The sequence below is a fragment of the Antennarius striatus genome, chromosome 2 (genome assembly GCF_040054535.1).
Source record: "Antennarius striatus isolate MH-2024 chromosome 2, ASM4005453v1, whole genome shotgun sequence".
Taxonomy (NCBI): Eukaryota; Metazoa; Chordata; class Actinopteri; order Lophiiformes; family Antennariidae; genus Antennarius; species Antennarius striatus.
The window spans coordinates 11,592,790-11,615,811 of record NC_090777.1 but is presented as its reverse complement, the minus strand read 5'-3'; the positions used below and the strand labels follow the sequence as shown (position 1 = coordinate 11,615,811).

General features: G+C 42.4%; 1 protein-coding gene across 2 annotated transcripts in view; it reads right to left on the bottom strand.

Annotated features, from left to right (window-relative positions):
• Positions 1-23,022, bottom strand: part of agrn (agrin) — a 266,995-nt gene that overhangs the window by 63,018 nt on the left and 180,955 nt on the right. For both annotated transcript variants that reach the window (XM_068330831.1, XM_068330841.1), the window contains 4 exons: positions 18,115-18,339; positions 13,899-14,123; positions 11,409-11,612; positions 2,249-2,470 (listed from right to left, as the gene is read on the bottom strand). In XM_068330831.1, the coding sequence (XP_068186932.1) occupies positions 2,249-2,470; positions 11,409-11,612; positions 13,899-14,123; positions 18,115-18,339 (876 nt within the window). The remainder of the gene's footprint in view (positions 1-2,248; positions 2,471-11,408; positions 11,613-13,898; positions 14,124-18,114; positions 18,340-23,022) is intronic.

Genomic DNA, 23,022 nt, shown 5'->3' with positions numbered 1-23,022 from the left:
AACCAACAACAATAACTCAGTGGAGCTAGAGACTAAAACTGCATGAGGAACAGATGACTGCACGAGTGCAACTGAAGATGGACATATATAACCGGAGGTGGAACTGTGTATTGAATGATGAAAGAATTAATTTTAAAAAATTAGCCGCAAGAAGGCACAAGCCAGTGTCTTATTGTGCCGGTCCGAAGCCCAGGTAAATAGTGTTGTGTCAGGAAGGGCATCCGACGTAAAACTTTTGCCAAATCAAACATGCAAATAAAATCTATGACTTCCGTACCATATTGGTCCAATATTTTATGTTTTGTATTTAATTTAATTTAATTATTTTTGTTACGAATTTTTGGTTGTTGTTGGTATTTTTTGTTTTTAAAAAAAAGACAATAAATCAGGCATAAAACAACAAAAGTCTGAAATGAAGTTGCGGAATGAAAAGTGGAAAATGTGGTACGGTTTGTATGTTGATGACACAATTGTGTAGATTGTAATTGCAGACAAAAACAAACATATGAGTCCTCATAACTTCTTTTGGTCCTTTGCAATGTCATTTTTTTATTTTATTCTCCTGTTTTACATTTCTCATGCCTTCATTTCTCACCTTCTCAAAGCAGCTCATGTTCTTTTTCTCCTCGCTATCTTCTTCTGCCCCATAAACATTCATAGTGTATTAGTGGTTTGCACAGCCCGCGATAATTAGGTGAGATAATAGCTTAAATCAGTCAGTTGTTACCATGCTGAATAAAGCCCAGTAAAGCTGTGCAAACAGCCTAGAAATAACCTGCATTATCATCTCCATCACTCCTTGGCTGGCTCGAGCCTGGCAAACCAGTGCCTCAGCGTTTTTACGGCACCTTTGCGCTGACGCATGCCTATTCCTCTGGGAGCCAAGAACCATCCATAGTGTTGGATTACACATAGGGCCCTCTGCTCTGCCAGCTCGCTCTGCCTCTCGCTTTTTAAAATAAAGACTATTCATTACCGTGGAGGGACCGCAGGCCCAAATACTTGCGTCTGTCTACCTGTGGTGAGGCACACAAAATTGAGTCAGCCCGTCTGCCCACCGACCAAACACTGTTCTCACTCCATTTCCTGTTGGCACACATCCTGAAGTGCTGGATTTAAATTCAGAGAAAACCGGGAGGAAAAGATGAGAGATGTGGCGCACATCTACTGAGTACAGAAAAGGACCCCAAAAGGCAACTCATTTTACTTAACAATTACCAGAGTGAGTAGGAAAAAAAGTCAATGCATGAATAGTTTGAATGTTTAGGACTAAACAGTAGAGAACAATTCCATTCAGGTAACAAATGAGATTCATTTATTCACATTGATCATTCAGTTGACTGCTCTGCTCATCAACAAATCAAACACCGCAGAGGCTAAGTCATTTTCACTGTTACACTCTTCAAAAAAATCTATTTATGAAAGTGAGTGAACTGAAGGGGATCAGGCCATGGGGCTAATAACCACTAAACTTTTGCCCACTGTGAATGAGAACTGAATAGCTTGATAAAGACAAGGAGGAGTCCTCAATCACCAATTAGAGTTCATGGGAAAATTAGCCTTCAAAGATGGCATTACGCCACCAATAGTGTTCACTAAGTGGGTTTACCAAGCTGTAAAAATCTGTCCTTGTGGCTGTCTGCCTGCGTACCGGATCTGAAGATATATTTACCACCCTCAGCTCTGCTGTTGCTGGTGTACTAATGACTAGTCGATACTTTGACACCGTCAGACAAAGCCAAGAGAGACATGTAGCCAATTATGGACAAGTATGCACTGCATTCCCTTTCATGAGGATTAAAGCACATCGTCACTTAAAGGTCACGAGAGGCAAATTGGTGTTGGTGTAGGAGGAATGAAGAAGAACAGCGGAGGAGAAATGAAGAACAAGGGATTAGAAAAACCATGAAGGAGCCTGAGCTTGCATTAAGTAATGTTTTGACTTTGTTTGACTTGAAATGAGTAACCCAGACCATGTGATTGTAGCTCCAAGTGTTAATTGTTAACATTTGCAGACTGTAGGTTTCACCTCTGATAAATGAAGTAATATTAATGATATTAAGATCAGAGTTAGAGTTTTGGGATAAAGTATCTATCTGGAGCTGAAATATATTCCACAGGACAACAATATAGTAATTCAGGGTCACATTGTGACTACATAATGTATAAATGTGTTACTCAATCTTGACATGAAATATCGTACCTTGTTTGCTTTGCAGATATGTGATGTTTTCTGTGCGGTACTCACCACAGGGTCCTTTGTGCTGGATGTGAATGGTTCTCTGCAGGGCACAGCCCATTGCCCGCATCTCACAAGGACTGCCGTAACTGTGGCCATCAGATCCGCACACTGGGTCGGACGATTGTGGGCAGGCCTCAGGGCATTCACACACCGGCTCGTCATTCTTGACGACACACTCCGCCCCGTGATCACACAGTTTATCCAAACAGGGACTTGGTATGCTGAGATCTAAAGATCGATCACCAAAGAAATGGAGAGAAAAGTTAGAGGGGAGATACTGCAAGGATTGGATGGGAAGCCAGAAGAATATAAAGTAGAGGTTGGAGAGAGGTCTGGTGCTGGAAAGAGCATAGGGACTGGGAGGTACGTTAGAGCATAGCAAGGTGGGAACTGCAGGTTTAATGTTAGAAGAGGTTTCAGGATGAAAAGAGATATGATGGAATACGCAATAGAGCCCTGTGTATTCCTGTGACACCTCTGCTTCCTCAGCTTCCTATGTCATTTCCTCTCCTTTGTGCCTACACTGATATATCCTGATCTGCCGAATCCGGTGGCATGAGGACAGCAGATAAAAACACGGCCCTGCAGCACAAAAGACATGAAACAGCCTACAAACAATGGTTGCATAGCCTGTTTTTTTTCAGCGAGTAAATGCCTGGATTAATTGACATTCCCAATGTACCCCTTCAAAGGCTTCGATTTGCATCTCAGTGAGAACAACCGCTTCAGCCAAAGCTGGTTGAACTGACATGGAGGAGCAAGAAAAAGCAAGAGGGGAGTACTTGTGAGAGAATATTTAGAAATAAAGAGAAGAAAGAGCCCTCTGCTCAATAATTTAAAAAAAAAAAAAGTCAAGCTCCTGGGCAGAGGAAGATATAAAATGTGAACATCACAGAAGTGTCTGCTTCAGTCTGTACCGGTCACGCACCAGCTCCAGCACAACTTCATTAAAACAAGGTCTGGATTTTGCACCTATGATTTTCACCAGTCCGGTGAGCTTCTGGTGATACAACCTGACCTCATCAGGAGCGGAGAGAGGAAAGCTGAAGGACAACATGAACAACCCTTTGATATCAATTCTTTACAGCTTTATGTGTCAATAAACACATCGTGTGGCTTGGTGCCTGTGCTGAGGGCTCGATGGTTTTAAGAGGGGCCTTGAGTTTGCATGGGGTGTACTCCCAAGAGCACGCAATAGCCTCACTGTACTGATTTTCATTTGAAGGCTTCATGCACGAGTGACAGATCACTAGGCTAAATGTGGTGTGTCTGCAGATTAATGGCAAAAGCAGACTGAGCAATTAAATTAGAGAGAGGTGCAGGTTACATCTGAAAAAGGTGCAAAGACAAACAGAACTTCTTACATTTTCTGTCAGAGAAGTGTGTGTGCGCGTGTGTGTGTCTGTTTGTGTGTGTGTGTGTGTGTGTGTGTGTATGGTATTGGTGGTGGTGGTGGGGCTCATCTTGTAATGACACCGCCCATGGCTTTATCATTATTGTGACCATTACAGGATTAGACGGCATCCCAGGGGGGAAACTTAGCTGTGCTCGAAGCCTCATAATTCATTTATTGTATCATCTCATAAGTGCTTTGTCGTGCCTTTACTCGTTGCCCTAATGGAGTAAATTATCAACTGATAAGACAGATGGGGCAATTAGCTTCATTCACTCTGAAGGCGGCAGGAAGGGGTGTGTGAGAAAGGAGGATTTCACCTTAACATATTCAGACCAATCCTGTGGACCTTCTTGACAGAGGTATAGACACTAAAACAAATGCTTCTCCTTCCAAATGCTGGCTGTAACTGAACAAAAATTTGCGGTTCTCCTGCAAAAACAAAGGTTTTCCCAATTTGGGCAGAAAAGGATTTAATGTAGAAGGTGGGACACAGCTATTAATTTCTGTATTTTGAAGCCAAGCTGTTTGAAGGTGCTGCATGAATATGTAAGCTCTTCAATGCTGCTTAATTTGGTACGTCTTCAAAAACAATGACTCCCCATGATCGCTTTTCAACGACTGCCACGCGTAACCAGCATGTGAGTCTGTGTGACAGTAGAAAGCTTCTGATTTAGGCTTAACTGCACAACCTTGGCCACCATAAAAGTTCACAGCCCGCTTCTCAAGGACAAACGCTTGAAAGACCACTGCAGTCTCTGATAACGCCTAAGTCTCACATTCTCATTGTTTCACACATAAAAAAGATGAAACAATTTCTCTCCAAAACTAATTTTTTTATCATCCTTTACCTCTGGGGGAAAAAAGTTTCTGCCTGATTTATTAACTTGAGAGGATTCAGAAAAAAAGAGAAAAGAAAACTCTCCTTGTAAAAAAATCTTATGACACAGTTAAAAACTGAAGCTGTCTTTTTGTGTCTTGGATGCAGGCTTTGAAATGGCAACCTGTCACTACTGAGGCTTCTGGGATATTGTTCGCAGGCCCGTTTCAGCTGCCTCTTTCTTTCTGGTGTTCTCTCAGACACTTAAATATATTTCTCATGCATGTGTCACTGTTTCTGCCAGACCGTTCCACAATAAACAAAAGTCTTGGCTTTGAAAAAAAAAGCTATTTATACTTAAAAATTAGATTGACAGTTGAATGGGAACATCTGTAATGACAAACGCATGAGCACAGTGGCCATGGCTTTGTTCTAGTGGCAGAGCAGATGCAGTGAGTGTTTAAGCTATGGGGGGAAAGTCAGAAGATGCACAAAGAAGCAAGAACTGATTCTTCCTCGCGCCCGGCTCTGTTTCTGCACCATGTGGAGGTGGAGGGGTCGTCGCTTTTATGGGTGTCACCTCAGACAGTATCCTCTCCTTCCAGCTGCCACGTAGCTTCTATTTTAATTAGTGTGGTATTTTAATGGCACGGCCCTCCTTCAGGGCTTGTAAGGGATTACTTCAGGTTAGGCCACGTTATGTTGGCTCGCTCCAGCGGAGAGACCGCTGGCCAAAACTGAGAACATGTGCCCTGATGTGCTGATGTCGGCTTACGTTTTTGCCTGCAGGATAATTACTGCCCACTTAGTAGTGTTATCTGTCAGCTATAGTAACGAGGACAGGCAGTGTAACTTCTAAAGCTTAATAACTTCTTGATAAATCTCTACGACAGCACAGCAAGTTCCAGCAGGACTCTGGTAACCCCAGGAACACGCTGGTAGAATAGTGGGAGATTATTTTGGAGGGAACTTCCTCCCATCTCTCCTCAGCTCATGCATATGTTAATCGGACTTTTTCCCTTGGGTCCATGTGCAAATCCAAATCTTTTCCTGTATTATGCAGGGCGGTGAATCAGTGTAATCCAGGTGTTGCTTGCCGTAGCCAACTGGCAGAATGAATCAACAAAACAGGGATCCAATGAAGTGCAGCAAATGCAAAGCAAGCCCCGCCTTCTGTGTTCCTTCACCTGCAGGGCTTTTATACAACTCCCCTTTGGCTCCCTGGCATTAAAAACATTTATGTATTATATTAGTCGAGGGAGATGGAGGTGCAGAAAGAAGGCTATATTAGCATATAGCAAAAGGCATACCCGCGGGCTGTGTCTGTTTGCTGCTGAATGCTTATCACAGGTAGAAGGTGAATTGAAGTGTCTTTGTGCATTAACAACTAAGTGTGTGCCGCTCTTCAAAATGTAGACAAAACATTGGCAGGGAAAGAACAAAGAGGTCTGGATCCTCGATCTCTTGACATATATCAATCTGAACTGACGTAGGGAGTAAACATGATTTGTCAAATAGAATCAAGCCATTCATCTTTGAAGAGAGTGCAACAGGGAAAGTTTTAAAATCGTATTTATGATTTGCCAGACTGACTTGTACGAAAGAAAAGTGAAAATGAAACGACAAAGCTCAACATTTATTGCTTTTTCAATCAAGAGGGGAGCTATACCATGAAGAAGGGCTCAGAGGAAACAGGGCGTTCAATGAAGAATATAGAATAAGAAAAACGGAATGGCTCATCATAGCCCAGCGTCTTACACATTGCCTCGGGTCACCTTTGACACCCTCGTGACCCACATTTCTCTGTAATTTCTGCGTGATGACAGCTTGCGGGGTGCAGTAAGTGGACCGCCGGTCCCTCGCTGCCGTCAATCTGGCTCCTAAGGCACTTCCTCTAATTAACTTGATTAGGAAAAACAGCACAGAGGATCTCAGACTCCAACTCCACAACTGTTTGTGAGTCTAATCACTGCAGCTGGAAGAAACGGTAATCAAAATAACATGCAAATGATAAAATATTCAGCTCGGAGTTCTGACACCTAAGGTGACTGATTTTCCTTCCCTCTCTGCAGAGCTCTCTGTCAATGACAGTGTGTCTGCCGCTGAGTGACTTTGTGTTAACCTCCGGAGGCGACAGGCAACACATCTCAAGCAACTCCCTTGCCCCTTGCATGAGTTTTTTTTGTGCTTGAAATCACTCAGGCACCCTCAGTCGTGTACTCAAGAAATGACAAAAGAGCAGCGAATAAAGAATTCTTGTCCACAAGAACTGCATCTTTCATTTTTTTCTCTTCTGCTTTGCTCTCCAGTGCATTCCTCTCAGACGAGTTTTACAGATCCATCCTCCTCTTCAGTCTCTCACCACCACACTCTGCTCTGGACTCCTCTCTTACGATCACACATAACTGATGAAGAAACTCGCTGCATTTTATTTCACTAATACCAAACATGAGGTGAGTGTATCAACAGGCTCTGGGGAGCTGTGGTTCTTCACCTCACATCAGCCGTTATTGATTCATAGCGCTGCTGAATGTGTGCTGAGCAGCTCGACCGAGAACGGCTGCCGAAAAAGCCTTTGAGCAGGGAGGAAGAAGTAATATAAGGCGAACAAAGACAGTGAAGCAATACTAAGTTTAATTAAACATTTTTATTATAAAAGTAATTACTTTAACACACAGCCTGGCTCTCTGATATTTAATCATTAGATTCTCTTTTCAAAAGGTTTGTTTTGATATTATTCTGAAAGCTGATCTTTGGTGAATGTGAAACCTTGAAAATGACTCCTTTTCATTGTACAATTTAAACATGGATTGAACAGAGAATTTATTTTCAACACTACACCTGCTACCATAGGATCTTTTCATAAAGCTGCAGGCAGTACATCCAGCAGCTCAGAAAAACACATTAGGCTGAGTTACAGATGGGTATGATGAGCCCACTAAGTGAAGCTGATCATTACTGATGAAACCACTGCAGCCATGTGGCCCACTTTCTCTCTTTCCTGCAGCTTAACGATTTCATGCATCCAAAGTCTGTTAATGAGCTTCTATGAAATTGTTTCATTTTGTTTTTACAGATCAAACCTGGCTTTGATGCTGGGCTGATGTAAGGTGACTTTTTACAGTCATCCTGAAAAATAGTTCCTGCGTGGTTCCTTTCTGGATGACCTTCATCTTTGTGATACATTTTCATTGAAATTGACCAATTCATTGTACTACACAACAGACTCTGGAAAGCAAGGAAGGAAAATAAAAAGCTTCAACAACATCAGTGTGCTGTTATACTGCCATTATCTGTGGAAGTTAATTTCTGAATTATGTCTTATTCTGTGTCAAATATTCTCATCAGATATATATTTTTACTGATTTTAAGCCAATAAATATTTTTAAATATTTAAATATTGTCTTTTACGGACAAAAACAGCCACAACAATGAACAACACGTTATCACACCATTGTCTTATCTTAGTCATTATTTTAAAGACAGATAAAAATTTATTATTATTTTTTTGGTAAAAAAATTCTACATGTCTCATTTCCGCCACAGAAGCCTACATTGCATGAACAATGTTTAGTGTGGCCCGACATATTGTTGATTCTGTCTAAAAATATTTAAACCTACCACAGTTTAATCTACACTATCCATATGAACTATAAATATAAGCACTTGTCAATTAAGCATAGCAGCTATTTCTTGCTTTTTAATCAGATTCTGAAGATGACTGCAATCCAAACACAATCATCATAACATTAATATGATGGAAAGAAGTCTACAGTTAAAAATAGAATAGAAACAACTGATGCTAATCTTAACACTAAGCAGCTGTGTCATCTCATCTGCTTGCCTCGTAATGACAAACATATTCTCTATTGTCTCAGGACTCTTCTATTCATCCTCACATCCACTGCTGTGGACATATTCAGCCTCCATCCCAACATTCAGCGCTCATTCCCTACCAGCAAATCTTTCAGGGGCTCATGTGATCTCATACATCTTAAAGATTTGTGAGCACGCCTGGATGCGAGTTAATCAGCTAAAAGCCACATGGTGTCTGCATCTCTAAAATAAAGTGCTTCAGATATAAATCAAATTGTTTTCTAGGGAGGACAGCAGTCACAACATTATAGACATGTGGGTTCTTTGCATAACAATTCTTTGTGGAGGCAAGCGCAGGCAGGGAAGAGGTGACATTAGGCGCCGTCGCCCACATGAAAAGAGATTTACGATGATGTCAGAACAGAAAAATTTCTTCAGTTTGACAGCTGGTAGGGCAATTGATCACTCCGTGCACCACTCGTCCAACGAAACGAGGAAAGGGGTCATTATTTATCACGTAATGATGTTGCTTAATATATCAAACTCTTCCTTTGCAGATGTCTGGAGCCTCATCTGAAGCCTCAGGTCTATTGTGCGTGGCACGCTGACATTGAGTTCTTTATGCCATCAACTTCTAACACTGCCCGTCACTGTCACACAAGAGGAGAACACAATGGAAGTGTCTCCAGTGTGTATGAGTCTGTGTTCCTGCTGGGTGATTAGCGTGGGATATCGATCGATCAAAGCCAGACACACACACACACACACACACACACACACACACACACACACACACACACACACACACACACACACACACACACACACACACACACACACACAAACACACACACATGCACACACACACACACACGCACCCACACCATGTAACTCTAGAGAGTCAGACGCAGAGGCTTTTGTCTAATCTTTATTATAACATTCTGGCAGGAAAAGTAAATCTAAGAAGATATCAGTAAAAGAAAGACAGAAAGACAGAAAGAAAAAAAGAAGCCTATTTTCCTTGCCTGTATATCATCTGTCTGACCAACAGTCTCTATGGGGACCTACGCTGCCTCTTTTGATGTTTAATTAAACCCACGTTGGGGCAGTAGAACCTTTATTGTCCTCTGTTTTAAAAAATATGCAAATTCCAATAAAAATGCATTAAAGAAACATATTACCAGTGGCTGATGGCTGGGTTTCACAGGGGAACGGAGGATGGAGAGAGATAAAAGTAAAATAACCAACAAATTGGGGAGGAAGATTGGGCTGTGTGGATTCTTTTATTGAGCTAATCTGACAGCAAACAGCTTAAGCAGTTTACTCTGGGCCTGTCGGGTAATCAGGATACAATGCTAAATGACAGAAACACTTCAAATTCAGGAGACTCCTGTAATAAGGGGCATTCATATCACCACTGACCAGAAATTTTGTGTCCAAGGACACAGATGCCCTCACAACAGGAAATCTCTACTGAGGTTACTGGGTAGACAGTAACCTCTACTGCAGGTGACTGTCAGCAAACTGTCAAAAATAATGAAGGGAATAACAATAAGAAGTGAGGAAACCAATTATGAGATGCACACCTCTGGGACCCCTATCATCATGTGTGAAACATCAAATTTTATCCATTAGTTTTTGAAGAGATTTAGCTAAACCACACCCCTTAATATCATGGATGTGGAACTCCATGTACTCGAATTGCATTTGTGTTTTTAACCAGATGGCATCTAAAAACTGTTTAAGCTCATAGAAATTCGTACAGACGGCCTCCCTAGTAACCTGGAAGCAGTAAATGCTCACAGTCATGGCTGATCTCAGAGGGTAGAGCAGTTGTCCAGTCATGGGAAGGTCTGTGGTTTGAACCCCGGCCCCTTCAGTCAAGATGTCTACGAGCCCTCGGGCAAGACACTGATTCCCCAAATACCCCTCATGCTGGCTTCCTTGCCATGTGAGTGTTTGTGTAAATGGTTATTGCTCCAGGTGAACAGGTGGCAAATTGCACAGCATTTTCATTTAATCATTTACACTCAGCTTCCAATGAGGCCCTACTGACAAAAGTGTGCACAATACTACTCTAGTCGCCTTCAGAACTCACGTATACCTACGATCTCAACTGAATGCCAAAGTTAATTCTGTTTCAACTTTCTTTACTTGCAGCTGGCAGAAGGCAAAAAGGACTGAATAGAAGGAACTCCAAGATCCAACCCCAGTTCAGCAAAACAACAGGTCTAGTGCTCAGACATGTTCAAACAAGTTTTCAGCATTCATCAAGCAATTTCAAATTTTCAATCCTGTGATGGAAGAAAAGATTGTCTTTCGAGGTGAGTTTGGGAGCTGGCATGCACTACTTCATGCAGAAAGAGAGAAATAAGAGAAGAGCAGCCGTAAGGCAGGTTGGAACAGGAGTTAGACAGGGAATAAAACAAGGAGAGCGGGGAGAGGGGAAGCCTCCTCCAACCTCGAGGATCACAACTTTACATAAGTGCAAACAGAGAAGCACAGGAAGAGACACAGACAGGAGTGAGAGGAAAAAGACAGAAGTACAAGACCCCTCCTGTTGGGTCCTTTTGGAGCAAGAGGGAACGCTTCGCCATCAGAATCCACCTGATGAGGTTGTGACCCCACTTTCCACCTGCAGTCAGACAGCCAGGAAGACGGCCACACGGACAAAGACAGACAGACAGACTGAGGCACTGAAACAAAAAGAATAGCTTCTTTTTATACAAGAAAAAAGCAACACACAAGACAGACAAAAGACAGCGGAGGAATAGGAACGACACAGACCACTGAAGTGGAAGGCTGGTGAACGAGTATAAGACAGGGAGCGGATGAATGAAACATGAACGTGGTGTTTCTGAGATGGAGGGGTGAAGCATGACAGGATGAGAAGATGGATGGGAGTTGACCAAATTGAGGAGTGAAGGCACCGTATTTGTAAGGGAGGCACACGCTCGTCGGGTTGAGTGTTCCCAACCCGTAGCCCTGACCCCACCCCACCCAGAGAGCATCACCAAACCATTTCAGACACATTTTGGTCATGTGTTTATACACAAACAGCAAGAGGAACACATTGAAAAGTCATTCAGATCAGCAAAGAAAGAGCCCCCCGTCCCCCATCCTGCAGCTCCACTCACCACAGGGCCCTTGGTGCTTGATGGGGATGTACGTCTTAGTCAGACACTCCGCCTTGCGTCGAACGCAGTCGTTGATGTAGGTGTGGCCGTCCTTGCTGCATACAGGCTTGTAGGTGCCTTCACACTCAATGGGATCACAAGAGCAGCGGGCACTCAGCTGCTCCACCAGACACACGGCGTTGAAGAGACACTCCTGACAGTTATCTGAAACCATGAGTGGAAAAGAAATTCAAGTGGGCTGTTGTCAGGCATTGTTTATTCAGAGTTAAAGTAATCAGCAGAAGTTTTGTAAAAGTCTTCAGGTCTTTCCTTTAATTTCTCACGTCACCGTTTAGACACTGATAACAGACTTCACAGCTGTTCCCACAACACACTCATCACCACAGAGGAAAGGACAACAGACAAACTCAGCAGGCGTAAAAGAACAACATGTCAAGCCAGTGAAGGGTTGAACTGATTGTTCTTCCTGCTGTGTGACACTGCTGGTCCAGCTACAGGAAAATAAACTAGTTTTCATCCAAACAGTAATTAGTTGCTGGGGTGGACTGATGTCACTGGAAGTACCTGTGAAAGTGTTTCTTTCAGCAGCACAGGTCAAAGTGTTTCCACAACTACATGAAAACACGTTAACGGAGATTTCAGAAATTAAAATATGTCGGTTGTATCAAAACAATAGAATAAAATAAAACCTGGACTTGAATAGATTTAAATGAGCACAAAAACAAATGTAAGATCAGGTTAGGTAAATCTAAAGACGATCCGGGTCATCGAAGCTCTGAATGCTGACGGTGTACAGATTCAAAATAATAGGACAGTAGTAGTAGTGATTTCTATCACTCCCCACAGCTCTTCCTGTGAGATTACAACTACTAATACTAGAAACAGTAAAAGACGAAGTGACTTGATCTTAATAATCTTCTTAATCTACTTAATTATAATGACAGTGTCGTTTATACACCTTCAGGTTTGCTGTACTGTCATCAACTTTGATGAAAGAAAGTTCCCCAATAACTTGAAGGAGTCAAACTCAAGAATTTCATACTTTAACTATTATAATCATTACATTTTGACTCACTAAGCAGAAATCTATTACAGAAATTAAGGGGAAAGAAAAAAAAAACAGTGGTAATGTGAAATGGCAAATTTGCCATTGAAGTGAAAAAATCCAATTTGAAACAGGCCAGTTCCGGAGATGCTTGCTAGGCTTCGAATTCATTTCATTCCTGATCAGTGGATCAAATTTATACAGCAATTCAATTTCTTCTTCTCTTTTCTTTAAGAGCCTGTCATGCCACATTTAATTATATTCTCCCTGTATCTGACTGAGAGGGCTACAAGGATGTGCTATGTCATGGTTACAAGTTGAAATGGGCATTTTCATTAGATACCAATTTGTAATTGGCTTAGGGATATGATTTCATGGATCTCTGTTTCAAATTAAATGATTCTTTTCTTTGAAAAAGGCACAGTGGAAAAAAGGAAAAAAAACATTCTCTCGCACACACGCACATGTCTGACACACAAACACAAACTCACAATGCTAGTTTGGGATTTGTGCCATTTTAAGCACTCACACTCCTCCATCAGCCTGTCAAGCAGAGCAAACAACAGAACCAGGGTACGTTAAAGAAGTGTGAATCAGCCTTCATTGTTGACTACACCAAAGGGACTCCTGCAGTAATCCATTTTTGTCAGAGGTCTCACTAAATGGGTGAAGGTCTCCGTAGAACCCTGCTGTAAACCAACACAGCTGTGGCTCCCGCTGTCAACACAGCAAGAAAATTGGATTTTGTCCAATGGCTATCAGACGTACTGTAAAAGCTGACAGCTCTTTGTTGACTAAGGCTTAAACCCCCTGTTCTAATAGCACAGATAACAGTCCTGGAGGCTCTTATCAGCCTGGAGGAAGCTCCTGCTGGCATGGATACAGTCCAGACCCCGTTACCTCACAGTCATTTATCTCTGCCACCCAGTGGAATACAGACCCAGATATTAACATCGGTTCAACTAAAACTTTTCAAATTACAAGTGGAAATCATCTGAAATACATGAACACATTACAACCCCATGCCTGTGTTTAATGATTGTGTGACCCTGTAAACCCATTCCAACCTCAGAGGAGGGTTCTCTTTAATGAAACTGGAGTGATTTTTCCGTTTGGAGTGTAACCTGTCTTAAATGTTGTAGTCTATTGTTGGAGTGACAAATGGATTTTCAGGGAATAAGGGAACTTTGAATATGTTGGTCTTGTGCTGTCTGTGTCTTCTTCTTGAGAATGAAACTGTGGATGAAAAGTCTCATCAGTTGGATTTTGTAGGACTTGCACTCCATGAACTTTGCTACAGGGCCAGCATCTCGCAGGCAGTGAGGCTGTCTGCAGTGTTACAGTCCAGACTGAGCGGCTGGGTCATAAGGAAACTAAGCCACTGAACTTCGGTAGGAGGCCCAAAGTTGAAGCAACTGCTTTGTTACGGACAGAGAGTTCCTTACCCAGTCCTCTGCATTGTCCTGCATGGATTTTCTTGAGCTTGATCCCTTTCTGCATGCCTGTTGATGTCATGACACACTCATTGGAGTAGGTCTGGCCGTCACTAGCGCACAGAGGCTCATTAGCTGGAGGGCACGACTCCGGCAGGGCAAAGAGGAGGGGCTGGCGAGTGAGGGCCTCCACCCGGCACATCATGTTCAGACTGTTCTCATTGTCTTTACATGGGTCTGTGGAGACATTCATTAATATGAACAGCAGTACAGCACAGTGTGGAGCATAGTTCCATTGGTGTACATAGTAAAAAAAAAGAAGCTTTTTTAAAGAATCATTTTGTGTTAATTAGACAATGGGGAATTGCAAAGGAAACTTCAATCGAAAACATCTCTATACATCTTTCCGTCATCAAACAACACAAACAACAATACCTTGGCAAAAGAAAACAACCACAGTGGAACGACCGTGTTGCCTTACTTTTGTCAAAACTGGCATACCTTCCAAAGTTCCTGTTGGAGCTCTGGTAAGTAAATAACAATAGAATGGACATTTTATTTCGGGCCAGGTTATCATCTCAGCAAGGAGCAAATGCGTGAAGTTATTTTTTTGTTTTGTAATAGTTGTCTAATTCAGAAATGGCCAAAGAATGGGGAAAAACCAAGAAAGTGCAGAAGGGAAGAAGAGACACAATTCTCCATCATCGCATCTCCACAGGTATTACACGTGACCCACCAGCTCAGTATAACCTTGTATCCAAAGGGAAGACAAGGAAATTAATGGGATCCCCCTTCCTTTAGGGGGGAGGGGTGTCTGGAACATATTGGCCATATCAGCCTGATCATGAAGGCGTTGCTTTGTGGATGTGTGGGACGGGAGCATTACTCCTTGAATGAGCATGCAGGAGGAAAAAGAATTTATGTGGCACCATGTTGTCATAGCCCAACCCGGCGGTCATTCCAAACATACTGAGGATGAATCACCATCATCACAAAAAAAGTAGAAAGAAGAATGTGAGAACAAAGGGTTCTGGAGGGATTGGCATATTCACCAGCTGTCAGAGGGATGGAAAACAAAATATCAACAGCCATTCCAACATATCTCTCACAAGCCACGTCATCGTTAGTCTTTGGATCTTGTTTGTTTAATTAACTGAAAATAACTAAATCTGAAAAATTATTTACGGTTTTTGGTCATCAGAAATCTGATGCTTTCATTATCAGAAAACCGAGGTGAGCTAGCTTTAGCGTCTTCTAGGGTATCTTATTTCTGCTGAGGATGTTGGAGAGACTTCTAATAGGAACCTTGTTTATTCAATTTTCAGTGGTTTCAATTACCAGTTCCATTTAGTCTCAGGAGATGGGGGCGGCAGTGGCTCATGAGTAGAGCGGACTCCTTATGATCAGATATCGGCGGTTCGATTCCCACTTCCGCCAACCATACTCATAGTGTGAGCTGACAGTGGGAGGTGTCAAAAAGCTATCTCAAAGATTTCAGCAGTCAGTTTCCACTGTAAGGAACGTAGTGAGGAAATGGAAGAAAACAGGCATAGTCCTAGTTAGGGTCTGGAGTGGCAAGCTAAGAAAAATGTCGGATAAGCGTAGGCGACGGATGGTGAGAACAGTCAAAGTCATCCCACAGATCAGCTCCAAACACCTTTAACATCATCTTGCTGCAGATGGTGTCACTGGGCATCGTTCAACTATTCAGCACACATTGCATAAAGGGATGCTCTATGGAAGAGCAATGCGGAAGAAGCTTTGTCTGCGTACATGTCACAGAGTCGCTTTAGGTATGCTAAAGCACATTTGGACAAGCCAGCGTCATTTTAGAATGAGATGCTCTGGACTGATTGAACTAAAATTGAGTTATTTGAAAACAACAAGGGGCAGTACTCATGCCCACAGTAAAATTTGGTGGTGGTTCCATCATGCTGTGGGATTGTATGTCCGGTGCAGGTAATGGCAATCTTGTTGAAGGTTGCATGGATTCCAGTCCATATCAGCTGATTCTTGTAAACAATGTTTAAGAATCAAAGACAAAGTTGAAGTTACATCGGGGCTGGATACCTCAACAAGACAGCGACCCTAAACACTGTTCAAATTCTACCAAGGCATTCATTTGGAGGAACAAGTACAATGTTCTGGAACAGCCATCTAACTTGAATATTGTCAAAAAATTTTGGTGCGATTTAAAGCGAGCTGATCATGCTGGGAACCATCAAACTGACCAAACTGGACAAGTGTTGTGAAGACCAATAGTCAAAAATAACCGACCAAAATCCAGACCCTCATTGGAAGCTGTAGAAAGCATTTAGAGGCTGTTATTTCTGCAAAAACAGGCTTTACTAAATACTGACCTAATATTTGTGTTGGGGTGCCCAAATTTATGTACGTGCCTACTTTTTAAAAAATAATTATTGCACACTTTTGGTAAATCCAATAAACTCCATTTTACTTCTCAAACATTACTGTGTTCATCTACTATATAATATACTTAACTGAAGTTGTTGACCCAAACCACTAGTGATTTATGAAGGAAAATCTGGAAAACTATCAGGGGTGTCCAAACTTTTTCATACCACTGTAAGCATGTCTAACAACTCTCTGTATAAGGACGTGTGTGTAAACAAATTTCCCCTTGGGGGATCGAGAAAGTAAGTTTAAATTTAAGAAGATGACTTCTGAAATAAATCCATTCCTGGAAATATACCTTTAAAATTAACAAACACTGAGTCCTAAATTACAAAAAACAAACAAAACTGAGCAGCAGCATAGTCAGGTAGCATTAGCCCTAGCTTGTGATAGGCTCTTTCTGACGATATATATCCATTGAAATGCATTGAAGAAACAGCTTTTTAACATGAAACTGCTTACATCTCAAGACTGAACCATCTAGAACGCTCAGACATACTAGAAACAACAAAACCTTAAAATCCCCAGAATGCTGTGAAATGGAGATTATTTTTTCTTTTCTTCACAATGACGGCCATAGCAGATGTGAATCCATTACTAAGTCCACAACCTCAATCCTCTTTAATATTTATTTTCTGTGTTGACAAAATTTCTGTTGGCATAATAGTTAGCTGTGTGTCTGACTATTTTGACCCATGATATGCACTAGTGGGAAAGACCTCTGGCAGGAATACAAAGAGTGACGATGTGGAGGCTGTGGATGGGCAGGAGAAGGAGTGAATAAGGAGGTTCTTGCCAGCTCTCAGACTGTTTACTATCGAGGCTAATAAAGAATAGCAACCAAGCACACATGGATTTTGCGTAATACATGCGGTGCTTCTGCATAATGAGGTGACTCACCTGCCAGCCAGTCATTATCTGAGAGAAAGACCATTACCTTCCATTAACTGGGAAGAACAGCTTCCAAGAACCATGCTTTCGTCTAGCATAGCAAGAGGGGTATTTACAAAGGGAACGGCCAGTTTGTGCAAAAACTAGCAGTGCGGATAAATCAACAGGCTACAGCTACCAGCTATTCTTTAAATTGCCAAGGCTTTATATGAATGGCTGTGGGAAGATTTAGAAAGCCAACTGGTCCTACGAGCATAAGCCCTTCCTCGGACCACGGGGCAAATCAGGTCACTTTGGCCGACTCAAGGCTGGAATTATACGACCATCCTTTTGCCGGTTGACCTGCACATCCATCTCTTCTTGGCCGTAAACCTTATTTGTCTGTCGTAGGTTTCCGCTGCTGACAGAGATCGTGTCTTCCGTTTTTTCATTCCATCTGGCTTGCCAACAATATATATGTGTAAAAAAGGAAAAGCTCAAAGTTGAGCACCATGGGAGTAAACAATCATTGCCTGATGATAACTAGGATGAGCTAAAAAGCTGGGCCTGATGAGAACAAGAGCTCTGAAGACCTACTTAGAGAAAACAACAACAATTTGCACTGCGGGAATGCCTGTGAGAAGCAAAGGAACCAGAATGAAAAATGGGAAATAACAAAGGTATGCCGGCAGTAAGTTGGGTGTGTGAAGGAAAAACAACAAAAGCTGGAGGTAGTAAGTGGAGCGGGGAGAAAAACAAAAGGAGGGAAGTAGAGCCCAGAACACACAGGAGGTCTTTCTGTTTTCCGCTCTTTTTTCCTTTTATATCATTGGAAAATCAAGCAGCTCATCAAACATGCTTTTGAGGTGACATCCTTGGCAAGTGCTTGAAACTACATGGACCGATGAAATGATCAATGACATATGAAGATACTGTATCTCACCGCAGTGCCCTTGGTATTGCACCCGTATGTTCTTCTGGGTCTTGCAGGCGTGCTGATGGAGTTCACATTCATTGCGGTAGTCCTTTCCATCGCTGCCGCACACAGTCTGCTCGTATTTCCCCTCGCATCCGAGGGGACACATGCATTTAGCAGACAAGCCATCTGACGACTGGATGCAGGTGCTGCCGTAGCTGCAGGTCACCTCAGTGCAGGGGTCTTTCAGAGCTGTGGGTTGTGATAGGACATGAAAAAAACAAGTTTAGTCAAGACCAGAGTTGTTCATACATTGGAGATTATGCCTGTTAGCCAGCTGAACACACTGCTTTTGTACACTAGAGAGCATCACAGAAGACAGGCCACCTTATTTAAGTGGCTGCTGGCTCACTTTTGGAAGCTCAGCACAGTTATTTTGGATTTGAAGAACTACTTGACACCCCTGGGAAAGGATGCACTGCCTTGGCTGTGATGGCACAAGTCGAGTTTCATTTTGCAGCACAGGATGAATTGATTTTTCAGCTTTGCATTCGCAACACATACGCTATCGCTATGCTCATGAATGCCACAGAGAACAAGCAACCCTCCGAATATTTACCGTTCAACAAATGAGACAAGTGAGAGAGTGCGGAAAAGAGAGAGCGATGTTCAGGACTTTGTTTTTCCATTGTAATTAAACATGGTGTCACTTGTCGCATTCAAATAACAGCAGGAGTTGCAGTTTTTTTCATTCTGATTGTGTTCTGAACTCATGTGGTCTTATGGTTGGTAACAAAAAAGGTCTCCCTAAGATTACAGTCACTGCAGTGTCACACTCAATTTGTGGTGGTCATGGAACGACATCCTGTCCATCTGAAAGAGAAGTTGAGCACTGGCAGCCCTCTCATTTCCTAAGCCTACATTTAGAATAAAAGATATATTCCCTTTTGTCACGTGAATAAATTTCATTCAAAGGAGGAATGTATATATTGAATATCAAGTTTTTTGCTCCGTATTTTGTTTTTTATTTCACCTTTTAATAAATGCCAATGAAGTCTCCAGTTATCTTTTATTGAAAATGCAGTACATTTCTTCGGGATGGAATAGTGCTGCCTTGTTAATAAGAAATTGGATGGTGTGCCGAGATATTTTATGGGTGTGTAAGGAGACAGGAGTGTTCTTGATCAAAGGATATTCCTTTCCTCACTCTCCCCATCTTCATGACACGCCCTCTTTTTGAGGTTTGGTGTGTTTGATTCAAATGCTTAACACATGCTTTTTCAACCCCCATTTAGTCCTTGTTCTGAACTGCAGCATGAACTTTTAAACTGATGACAAAGAGATCTCATTCATAACATTAAAATGGGGTACTAAATTACAGCTCTATATAAGGAGCACTGATTGAAAATAATTCACATCATAAGTCATTTTAACCATTAATGCTGGCTTAATGGCACCCAGTGTGGCCTGGATAAGGATTCTGACTCCTAGCCTTTAATTTCAATCCAGTCGTATGAAAAAACAGACAAATGAGCCCTGAAGTAAAGTCATTGTTGTGTCTCCCAGAGTTGGTGAAAGTCCATAAGAAGTCACAGAAATATGTGTCACAATTTGTACTTTTATAGTAAGATGAGCTTTTGTTATACATTACTTAAAGAAATAACCAATGAAGTTATACTGCTAATGGACCTGCTGTGGGTAATGTAAGAAAGACATGTGTTCAGGCAAGAAGAAGCACCTTCTCTGAGTGCTTACATTTTTTTGGAAAATGTTGGTTGTTGAGGTGGAGGCAGCACTCACAGTTAAAGGAAGAGGAGGAAAATGAGGAAGAGAAAAGCCCAGCGATTCGCCTCAGTTGCAGAGAGGGGCCCCGGCTTGTTTCTTGACAGTAAATGGCACCCTCTCGCTTCTTGAACTCATTAAATAATAGCCTGGGCTTCTTCTCTCCCTCCCGGGCTTTCTCTTCCTCCGAGCAAAGCTGTGTGTTGACAGGCAATACGGGTGGGGGCAACAGTAAGGGGCAAAGGAGCTAGGTGGAAAGGGGGGGCTGGTTGGGGGCTCTTCATTTGAATGCTAACAGGGGCCGATTTGGATACGAGGCACAGCCTCGATGTGGCGTTAGCACAGATAAGCCTCCGTTCTCAGTCTCAGACAAGCAAGCAAATTGCCTGGGCGAATGTGATCTGTGTAACAAGACCAAATGAAAAAAACACTCTCACCACAGCAACCTTGAGGGATTTCTCGCGTATGTTTTCTCATTATTATTATGAGAAAGGTGGAAAAAGTGCATGGAGCTGAGAAAGTCAGCAGGGCTGTCGTCGCTGAATTACAGTGATCCCCACTGCCAATTAGATTAGTCTGCCTCGCTGGCAAAAAGCTCAGCAAGGTTAGGCTACAGAGATACAGAGGCAGATATGGAGAGAAGTAGACAAAGAGATAAAGACACAAAGTCAAACCAAAGAAACAACATTCCTGCACAGACAGACACAGAAATGCTTGGTTAGCCTTTGAGAAGAAGAGGAAACCCAAGAGACAAACTGACGCCCAATCAACAAAATAGTCCATGAAATATTTACACATAGAAAGACTTAAGACACGAAATACGTATTTATATTTGTCAAGATTGCTTTTTCATAAATACAGAAAGTACATCGGATGGTCAGAACATCTGCTGAATGAGGATTTGATGTTTTCAACCCCCAAAAAATGTATTTTCTAATCACAGGCAGTCAGTGTTTGACTGGACAAACCTAGCTTTACTCAGTCAGCATGACTGTGTCATGTGAATCACAATGGTAGGATTGTCTGACCCTCTGGTATGCCTGGCTGCTTCCCTAACTATGAATTTACGTGTAAGCACAAGAAGCTGAAGAAGAAGCAGCAGTTCCCTCATGTCTTAAGTAGGAAAAAGCAGCAGCTAAAGTTTCTGTATAGTTTTCCTCTTCCGTGTGTGACCAGTTCCATCTGGATCGATGGACATGATTGTGTGCGAAGATTAGCGTGACTTCTGGCGAACGTGTGTGCAATTGAGTTCAAAAGAAAGTGCTAGCGGATGTGCTCGGGGCAGCAAGATCTGTATGGGTGATCTGAGCATAAGAAAATGTTAGAATTGAAATTGTACACAGGCAGCAAAAAGTACAACATAGTTTATCCATGAATAAATACTGCATCTACTCAACATTACAACAAAGTTCTTGTGTCTCGCTTCCCACCTGCTGATTTAAAGAGGACAGAACCCTGCTGGGATTTCAAACAGCTGCACACTCTGCTCCTCAGTGTTATGAAATGTAGATAAATACATTTATTCAAGGCCTTCCTGTTGACATACCAGCTACATTTTTAGAATGTGCCCATATAATGGACTTGAAGCACAAATAAATGCTTTAGGTCTGGGTTACACCCATGAGACAGAGACTGGGCATGAACATGCTGTGTCGGCGCCAGCAGGTGCTGGATTGAATCGAACATTTCTGTCCAAGGAAACAGCTGCTTGCACTAATGGAACAGCTCATTCTGTGACTAGACCAAAACCCCCATCATAGTCGGAGGTGAATGTGAGAAAAGCGACTTGAAAATCATGTAAGACCAAATGAGCCTAAAAATAGAAAACAAGGAACATAAGTGAAGAAAACGAATGTGATGAAGACCTTTTTGGATGTGTAGACTATGAATGAGTTCTGTCCATTGGTTTTTGGGGAGATGTGGTCGATCTACGCCCTGTTGGGTATGAATGAAATTATGGATGAAGCTATGGATGGATGCCCCAATGCACGGTGAAGGGTCGCCTGTAGTCACTGTGAATCTGCTGCGACATGGGATAGCGTGGGAGCCAAAATAATGACTAACCAGTTGAGGCTGAGCTATCTACAACTTGAGGACACACACAGACACACACATCAATTACCTAAAGCTAATGACATTGTGGTTAACAGCTACACTCTTGACACTTTCCTCAGATTCATCTTTGTGTAACATCAACTTTTTGTTAGCTGAAAAGTAGCAGTGTGTCTGGGTCGATATGGGGGTGTGACTTCTCTCTACGAAGTAGGTTGGAGGTTTCTTTTGGAGGATGCGGATTACGGTGATCTTCCCTACTCTGATCTCTCCCTCTGGCAGCCAGCAGTGAGTCAGGCAGGTTGGAGATCTCTGCTGCTCTGTTTCACTGCACTGTGCTGAAGTTTATTAATGCTTCATTAGGGACACGGAGCTGTCAGAGCCGTGCTTGGTTTACCTCATGCCCTGTCGCCATGGCACAATCAGCAGCCCAAGTTGTGTGTGTGTGTGTGTGTGTGTGTGTGTGTGTGTGTGTGTGTGTGTGTGTGTGTGTGTGTGTGTGTGTGCACCTTGTGTGTGTCTGTGCCTACAAGTTTTTGCATGTGCGTGACGCTTCCTGTTGCACTGTTAGTGATAAGGAACGGAGAGCAGGGTTTCAGCTAATCAAATGCAATGATGCGATGTGAGAAGACTTGGCAGTGTGTGCTTTAATAAGAAAACTCCTATCAGTAGGAGAGGAAAAGGAAGAAGAAGAAGAAGAGGAAGAGGAAGATGAAGAAGAGGAGGAAGAAGTGGATGAGTTCAAAAGTGACTGAAAAAGGATACGATGAGAGAGGAGAAAAGACCAGGCACAAGGAAACATTTGGGGTAATACTACCATGTTAAATTGACTTCCGTTCAAGAGTGAGCTGTTTGCACGTAGTCACGTTAGTTAGCTGTATGATTCATTCAGATTGTAGTTTCTGACTTAAAGCTGCAGCGCTTTAATCAGCGAAGTGTCAACGTGAAACGATGTTTAATGTAAAAGCAGCCGTTCACTCAGGATATTATCTCTCAGCTTTACCGTTCCCTCAACGCTATAAAGTGTTATAGCATCGCTTAGCTCACAATTTTGCTTTTACAGGTCACAACTTGACTGATTTTCGATGGTCTCAGTGCTCA